Source organism: Corylus avellana, chromosome 5 (assembly GCF_965113065.1).
Source record: "Corylus avellana chromosome 5, dhCorAvel1.hap1.2, whole genome shotgun sequence".
NCBI lineage: Eukaryota > Viridiplantae > Streptophyta > Magnoliopsida > Fagales > Betulaceae > Corylus > Corylus avellana.
In genome coordinates, this window is record NC_142494.1 from 17,198,850 (window position 1) to 17,207,978 (window position 9,129).

The 9,129-nt window shown below is 34.4% G+C and overlaps 1 protein-coding gene across 6 annotated transcripts; it reads right to left on the reverse strand.

The window, feature by feature from the left end:
• Positions 1–2,513: 2,513 nt before the first annotated feature.
• On the reverse strand, positions 2,514–8,894 carry LOC132182730 (uncharacterized). 6 transcript variants are annotated; one of them, XM_059596054.2, is made up of 12 exons: positions 8,749–8,891; positions 8,570–8,677; positions 8,179–8,372; positions 6,589–6,846; positions 6,224–6,465; positions 5,882–6,133; positions 5,678–5,770; positions 5,501–5,602; positions 4,462–5,390; positions 4,302–4,349; positions 3,095–3,134; positions 2,514–2,935 (listed from the first exon to the last, which is right to left on the reverse strand). In XM_059596054.2, exons 4-9 carry the CDS (start codon positions 6,821–6,823, stop codon positions 4,989–4,991), a joined length of 1,326 nt encoding a protein of 441 aa, XP_059452037.2. In that variant the 5' UTR covers positions 6,824–6,846; positions 8,179–8,372; positions 8,570–8,677; positions 8,749–8,891; the 3' UTR covers positions 2,514–2,935; positions 3,095–3,134; positions 4,302–4,349; positions 4,462–4,988. The 6 variants fall into 6 exon arrangements, with proteins under 6 accessions (XP_059452037.2, XP_088372326.1, XP_059452041.2 ...); XM_088516200.1 differs by having other exon boundaries at positions 2,514–2,615; positions 2,713–2,935; positions 8,570–8,891; XM_059596058.2 differs by having other exon boundaries at positions 4,462–4,948; positions 5,050–5,390; positions 8,570–8,890.
• Between the last annotated feature and the right edge of the window lie 235 nt (positions 8,895–9,129).

Sequence of the window (9,129 nt, forward strand, 5' to 3'; positions counted from 1 at the left end):
CTAATGGATTAGCTAGTGGGGATTTGTGGAAATTAGTGGGTATGCGGATTAGACCGTGGATTAGCTCCTACTGGAAATCTGACTTTGTAATAATTTACAGCAGAGATTACTTTGTTTCAAAAACTATTGAACTTTGATCAAATGGTAATTTCAAAAGTCACCTCATTTTTTGAGGGACACAAGAGTGATTTATAGAATTACTCGACTTTTTAGTTTTGTAAGATATTGAGCTTTTAATTATTTTATACTTTCTCTGTTAAATCTAATAAGAGCTCTTCTTGTTTATTTAAAACATTTATTGGTGAAGTTTTCATCATTTTCACTTGAATCAGTATGTTTCAATTCTAAAGTTTCAAATAACTTATCTTTTTCTGCAGGAGAGATTTGAAAATTATTGACTTTTACTTTACACTGTTTTTTAATGACATGTTTTTCCACATTTAAAACATTGTATTTTACTATTATCTTTCTTGTTAGTTTTCAAATATTTTCTTGACTTTCTATTCTTTTGATAAAAGTTATTAGGTTCAAAAGTATTATTTTTCTTATAATACATTTTTTTTTTAATCTTTTAATTTCTTTATTCTTATGTTTTCTTCTTGATGGGGCTACGGGGTAAACCATATTGTTCAAAGAAATTTCCCATTTTATACTTAATTTTTCTCCTATCTCTGTTTACTTGTTTATTTATTTTCATATCCATGCACATTTTTAATCATTTTTTACTTATAGACTTATAGAACTTATAATATCTCCATCAAGAATTCTCATACCAATTTTTTCATCAAACTCTGGATTTCCATCATCATTTTGTACTGCATTTTTTTATTTGACTTCTTGATTCTTGAGTAACATACTTTTTTCCACCAAGATTTTATCATTCTCATGAATCCTGATACTAGCATATCTATTACTTGGGTTTGTCTTACATTTTGTTAGCAATCATAGATATGTTTTGTGCTTTTTATTCTGTTTAATTCTAATTCTTTAAACTGATTTTCAATTTAATTGATTTCAGAATTGGATCCAGACTCGGAATCAGATAAACTTTTTGTCTGATATTTATGTATAACTTTTATACTTTGGCAGGCATTACTTTCTTTTTTTTTTCTTTTTTTTTTTTAATCTTTTCAATCTTTTCAACATTTGGTTAAGTTTGTCTACCGCCTTTTCTTCTTTAGTTTTAAAATTACATTATTTTAACTTTATTAATGGTTGTTCATACTTTTGATTTGTATGTTTTGGGTCTACTTTATGCCTTTCTTTTGAGAAAACTAAAATATTGTGAAAAAATATTCTTCTTTTTTGGTTGAGAACGGAGAATTTTGATTAAAAAAATAGCAAGGGGAAAGAATCCCCCAAGTGGAAGTTCCCTGACTGGAAAACAATCCCAAGCCTCATTGGAGATTATTTTATTTGCCTTTGGATACTGCTGCCAGGTCATTCATACATGGTTGGTTGCTAATGCACTTGAGAAAGTGTGTTATTTAAAAGAAAAAAAATGGAGAGTTCATTGACAAATAGCTACTGTAAATCCATTGGTTTTGCAATTTCCCCTTCTCGTAATGATCATTCTATATAGTGATTTTCCAGATGGAAGAGGGGTTTGGCTTACTAAGGAGTGCCTTCATAAAGGCAAAAACCACAAATGAAATAGATAGTTCATAGCTGTTAAAACTGTAAAAACTATCATTTATAGCTGTTAAAACTGCTACCTAGGGCTACTTCTTCTGTTGGCTGTGCTGCAATGTAGTTTATATCACTTGGGAAGGGGAACAGCTTCAAGCTGGTTTATACACACTCTTGGTCTTAAACAGGGCTTTAACATCAAAGCAATACAAAATTTGTTTGGTATTCTGCAAGTGAAGAGCTTCGGATCTTTCCTCTGTTCCTTAATGCACTACAGATAATTGATGTTTAGGGGCGACTGCTTTTGGACGCTAAAAGTCATTGAGTGGACACTATTGATCAACAGAGTCAACACTTCAACGCTAAAGAGTTGGACGCTAATGGTCCGACGCTAATGATCAACTGTTGATCATTAGCGTTGACTTGGAAGTGGATGCTAATGATGACCTTAGTCGACGCTGAAAGTCTTGTATGTTGGACGTTCTAGATGCTAGTGCTCCACTATCAGCGTCCACTCAAAGTGGACACTAATGGGTCTTAAAAAAATAAAAAATCAACCATCAGCACCCAAACAAAAGTGGACGCTAATGGTGGAACCATTAATAGGCCTTAAAAAAAAAATAACCATCGGCGTCCAAACGAAAGTGGATGCTAATGGGCCTTAAAAAAATAAAAAATTAATCATCAGCGTCTAAACGAAAGTGGACGCTGATGGTGCACCTAATGTGTCTTAAAAAAAATAAAAAATCAACCATCAACGTTCAAACGAAAGTGGACGCTAATGGTGGCATCATTAGCGTCCACTAAATGGTCCTAACTAACTAAAAAAATAAAACAATTTTAAAAGATGTGTCTATATTCAAAAGATATATAAATGATCCTAGTGAAAAGAATAAAAATTTCATGACAGAAAAATACCAAAAATAACTCAGAGTTGTCAATTAATGAGGAAAGTTTGCAGGCTGCCTAAAGAAGGAGCACGTTGCCTGCAACAGGCACATTCAAAATCAAGTCAGCAGCATTCTCAATTCTAACATTGCAAAACATCTTTATTCTCAAAATGTACATAATAAGGACACTTGCCTCTAGTTTGCAAGATCTTGAGGATCCAAATGACATGCTGTCAGGACATGGAGGACAATGGAGGGGTTGGCAGCAAGGGGAATTCTCCGGGGATGGAATCCCCAAAGCAATGGCGTTGCTGTCGCTGAAATGCTGGTACAGGTGAGGAAACAATAGCAGTAATTGGCTGGTCAGGAATGTTATGGCATTATTGAATAGTTCGCGGATGAGTAGATGCAAATTGCTGTGAATTAGGAAGACATGAGCACAAAAATTACTACATTACTCTCGCCAATGAGTATCCAATGCCTAGATTTAAATATATCTTACTATTTATATCCATTAGTAACTTATCAAAAAACTATTTATATCCATTAGTGGAATACTAGGTAGATGTATCTACCTAGAAATATGTATGGATCAGCAAACTTCAAGTCTCAAACCTACAGACAAAACGCATGTTCATTAAATTTACTTGTACAACAAAAACTGAAAGAAAACTGAATTATATAACAAACTATCTCCATTTGAAGAAACCCATTTTCTGAAACAGACCTAAAAGAAAAATCATCCTATAGAAACAAAGATGTGCATAGATGTACCGCAGGAATTTGTGAACCGATCATTGAAAAGTGATGCATATAATCAAGTGAAAACAGCCTGATTAGAGCATCCAAATTGAAAGGACCAGCATTAACTCGCACATATTATCAATTCGATGAGTCAAAGCTATGAATTTAAAACACGCCAAAAGAAGAAACGTTGAAGAGAAGAATACCAATTCTCAATGGGAAGGGATATTCCACATCCAAAAGAAACCCCAAAAGAAAAGAATTTTGACATGAAAAGAAAAACTCCTATTCTCGTAAATTCATCATAGCTTAAAAAAGCTAGATCAACATGATCAAAATGAACCAAGCAAGCCAATTCCAACACCCATCGTTCAAAACTCAGAACAGGGGTCACAATCATAAATAATCTTGCGTAGAAACGACACAAAAAAAGTCTATCGTTTTAGCAAACCCAGATTGTAAAATCTATCATACATCAAGTCACAACATCAAGTCATCATCCAAATATAATAACCCAAGTGAAGAACATTGCAAAAAAAAAGGAAAGAAAGGTGAAATCGCAACTCAGTTAGCTATTGATTATGTGAGAACTCAAAACCATTAAAAGTAACTCAAAAGGGCTAACCTCATCAAAATCATCAAAAATATGTGAGAACTGTCCCAAGAACCAAACTTGCCAAGGGAGAAAACTATTAAATAACTGGTCTTTCAGCTCCAAAAACTGGTAGCAAATTTATTTTCAAAATGTCTTTCTAAATCCGGAAAATAGAAAAGAAGATTGAAGTATAAAACTACTACGGCTGAGAGGCACTGCAAGCTAGATGCCCTTAAGAAGTGCCTTTGATGTTCATCCCCTTTCTCATGAGCCAATGCACATACTTTATGAACCCACTTTTCAATGTTATGCGTGTAAAACAAAAATATTGCTTATTAATGTTTGATGAAGACAGAAGAAAATGTATCCAACTACACAAAACTTAATATATGTTTTACAATCCATGGCCAGCAAAATCCCAGAACCCATAATAAAGTACTTACCTGCATCTTCTTCCTTGCCAATTCATTCTCATCAGCAATTTGAGTAATCTATCACAATGAACCAATATATAGTATCAGAGACAATGAGAACAAAACCCAACATGATAGAGAAAGAGATACTAAAAATGTTTTTCTTCATGAAACATATCAAAGTGAGAACCTGCTTGGGTGGTTTAATTTTCTTGTACTCTTGTCATCCTGCATACACTTAAAAAGAAAATTTAAAAAGATATTATTACTCTCTTACATTGTTTACTCAAAGTTTTTTGACCTTGATAAATATGCCAAGGGAGATTTACTAACTCAAACGTTCTTGAACCGAAAATTTTGCGAATATCTTAACATAATATAAACCAAATAGAAAGTACCAACAAATACCCAAATATGCATCACCTAATAGAAAGTACCAATAAATATACATTACCAAACAGAAAGTACCAACAAATACTCAAATACACAGTACCAAATAGAAAGTACCAATAGCTACCTAAATACACAGTATAAAAAAATACATCCCAAATAGATGGTATCAAAAAATACATCCTAAATAGATAGTATCCAAAAATTCCCAACCACCTAGTTATTCCAAAGCTCCCTCAAATGTTGGCTTGGCTTGATTCACCTCCAATCAAGCTCCCCCTCCAGACCTAAAAAGAATAGAATTTCATATAATAATCAATAAGCTTTCTAACTATTACTTAATATGTGTGTTTTTGTAAAATTAACGAATAGGTAAAGTTTCTCTAACCCTCCAATACGTGACATTAAGAAATCAACAGTGGCTTGCATTTTCTCCGTTACTTCCTCCAGCCTAGCGGTTTTGGCAAGTGACACTTGTAGAGTGGCCTTTGTCTCTTGAAGTTCACTTTGAGTCTCTTCAAGTCTTTTCCTGCACTCGTCATGGTTGTCAGATTGGGTGAACGATTGCGCTTGAGATGAACTTAAAGGGGTAGGTATAAGACCGCATCCCATTCCTCTGACATGCCCAGATCGTCGACCCCCTAGCACTTTTGTTACTATTTCTTCCATGCACTCCTCCACACTGCCATCCTCCATGGCCTCGCTGCTTGTTAATTCTCGCATCTCAATCTACACAAGTCATAGTTGGCCTTAGTTTAATATATACTTCATGCAAGTAAGTTTATTATTCATGTTCTTCACTAATAAAATTAATGATCGGAGCGTAAACATTTACTTACAAATAGACTTTCACATTTGGAGTTCACAAAAGTCCCATCTTTTTTGAGATGGGTATACTTATATAGATCAACATGATTGGGCTTGACTTTTGTTTCTTGTTCCTACACATAATACATATAATCAAAGTTTACACTAAATAATGTTACTTTCATAAAATTATGCTACGAGATACTTACATGTTTGTAAATGACATTGACAAATGAACAAGTGCCAGATGTATGCTTTGTTTCCAAGCAGCTTCTATTTTTTTTATTTCGTTCAGACTTTTTCTATGAAAAAAAAAAAAAAAAAAAAAACACAATTATTCATAAAATGTCTTCCAGGTATATGCAAATTATATCAATCTTAATTTTCGAATCAATATAATAATATATATTTACCTTCCATGATGTCGCATCAAATGAGTCACATATTAGTTTCCATTGATCAAGACCATAACCTTCCGGCAATGTTTCCCGCCCAAGAGCCTTAGCCCTAGCAATCGCCTCATCATCGTCTGCTTTAACGCCTTCAAAATATTTCTTGTAATGGTCCCTATACAAGTTCGAACGAAGTCTAGCATATGCACGACCCATTTTATTCTCAACAGCTTTGTTGTGCTCGTATCGTCCCATATTCAATTCGAAGTTTGACTAATACATAATAAATAAGAAAACAATGGTAAAAAATGTGTCACATTATTTTTTCATAAGAAACATATCCTTAAACATTGATAGTCATACCTTAACATGGTATAATAGCTTGCACTTTTGCTCAGTTGGGACCTTTTTCCATTCATCGTGATGGAGTTCACACATGTTACGAACAAGTTCCCCAATCTTGCTCGCAAACCACGCTGCATTCTCGCCTATAGGTGCCCGGTGTTTATTTGGGATGTTTAGAACAATAGGACCACTCTTAAGTACGTGGTCACTCAACTTCTTACACTTGGTCTTACCTCTTACCCTTCTCACAGTCGTACTAGCTGTTACGCAAAACATGATAACGTAGTATATTATATTTGAAAAAGTATATTGTTAAATGTCTATAACAAACTAAAACAATACAAAAATAACATTTAATAAATATATAATTCATATGAACTTACAAGATGTAGTAGGGGTGGCTCTCTGTGAATCCAATCCTGCCATTGAGTGAATGGGATTAGAAGACTCGTGCGAAGGATGCCCCTCCACTAACTCGGTGGGGGGCGACATTTGCATACTTGTATCACCAAACTTGGAATTGGGACTCGAACTCTCACGCTCGTCAATAAGGCCCCGGCCTTGACCTTGGCTTGGGCCTCGTACTGCTCGAACAGGTTTGTGTCGTACTGCTGTCATTGTTATGATCAATCTACTAACAACTAAAAAACCAAAAAAATTAGAGTAGTCAAATTATAACCATATAGCATGTTCAATATTTTTGACAAAGATACAATAATCATGCTAGTAATTCATTATGAAAAATGTTCCATCAAATATATTAGTGTTTTACTACACAGACAATTTGCAAAAAAAACACCACAATATATATATATATATATATATATATATATATATATAGAGAGAGAGAGAGAGAGAGAGAGAGAGAGAGCATCAACTTCATAAAATATGTTAATACACTTTGTACTTACACCTAAGGTGAGCTTACGTTCAACACATTTCATCATCAGTTTCATACTCAGAGTCTATATCAATCATTGTTACACACATTAACAAAAAGTCTCTCCAGCAAGCAAAACTCACCAGAACAAAGTTACAAATAACTAAAGCAAAACAACATACAAAACTCTTCCCAATCTTCTGGGAAGACCAAAGAAAACCAGCAAAAACAGCTAAAAGGGTATCAGATTATAATTGTTATTGCAATATAAGCACAGGCCCTGGAGTGTCTTTATTAATATTTCATTTGCTCCAAAACAAGCATATAATTTGAAATTATACTTGAGAATAACCTCAAAATTTTTCCACAAATTAAAAGGAAGCCCTCTATGGGTCCTTTAGGCGTTGTGCTTTGTGGTTATTTTTGAAGTTCAGATATTTGCAATCCTCCTTATTGTTGTTGCTGTACTGTACTTACCAAAAAATTTCCTATCTAATTGATAGAACCCTAGTGAAGAGCTGACACATCACTAGAAATAAAGAACTTGGCAGATCCGGGGGGATTCCAATTGCATTTTATGACATTCAAGCAGATTTATTTTATTTAATGTACTGTTAGCCAGTTGGTTGTTTTGGCTATGCATTATATGCTATGATCTTGTCACTGCTCTGTGTTTGTATCAATTCTGCTCCTTTTTACACTTAACATGCCGGAATGTTTAGAGTATTCCAGTTTATTATTGTTCCAATATCCTTGATATTATAGCATTCGTAATAATTGCAGACGAGGAGGATGGACAATCCAGAATAACAAGAATTTCCAGACGATGTCTCATTGTTAGAGGCTTCAGTGTCTTTCAAATTCAGAGGGATTCCAATTGCATTTTATGACATTCAGTATACAGTTTGGGTGTGGCAAAAACAGCTCCCAAATTATGCAAAATCAACTCAATACATGACAAAAAAAAAGGACAACAAAAACAACAGCAAAAAAAAGAGTCCAACAGAGCAAGCTTAAACCAGAGACCCAAAAACACACAGGCAAGATTTACTTTCAAACAAGAAAAGAAATGTGATAATAATGGAAATCTGACCTCTGCGTCGGCGAGATTTAAGGTCTGAGATAGAATTCGTGCTCCAGTTCAAACAAATCCTCTTACAATATGGGCTGTTGCTCGAAATTGTTTTGTGGGACTCGATTTCTTCAATATACAGTTTGGGTGTGGCAAAAACAGCTCCCAAATTATGCAAAATCAACTCAATACCCGACAAATTACCAAACAGATCGCTGAAAATAAATCAGAAAAACCTAAATTAAAATTATATATACAAAAAAAAAAAAAAAAAAAAAAAAAAAAAACAACAACAACAACAACAGCAAAAAAAAAAGTCCAACAGAGCAAGCTTAAACCAGAGACCCAAAAACACACAGGCAAGATTTACTTTCAGACAAGAAAAGAAATGTGATAATAATGGAAATCTGACCTCTGGGTCGGCGAGGTTTAAGGTCTGAGATAGAATTCGTGCTCCAGTTCAAACAAATCCTCTTACAATATGGGCTGTTGCTCGAAATTGCTTTGTGGGACTCGATTTCTTCAACCATTAAACGATAATACATGAATACATGGTGGAGGATGAGAGAGAGGGAAAGAATAATAACACACCTGCGGGTTCTAGGGTGCTGGCCACGGATTGCAGAGGAGAACAGAGGGAGAACGTGAGAGAAGAAGAAGATGAAGAGACCCAACATGGACGCTATTGACCTTGAAAGTGGACGCTTATAGTGTACCTATCGTCCGCTTCGAAAGTAGACGTTGATTATAAGTGTCCACTTTTCGAAAGTGGACGTCCACTTGGACGCTATTGATCTTCTTCTTTCACCTTTTTTTTTTATATTTTATTTATTTTTTTATGTAGGATTATTAGTGTCCAATGACTCAAATGTAAGTGGACGCTGATAGTTTATTATTAGCGTACGTTAATACTGAGCATTATGACTGATTATTAGAGGTTGCCCCGAATGTGTACATTTCTTGTAGTGATAA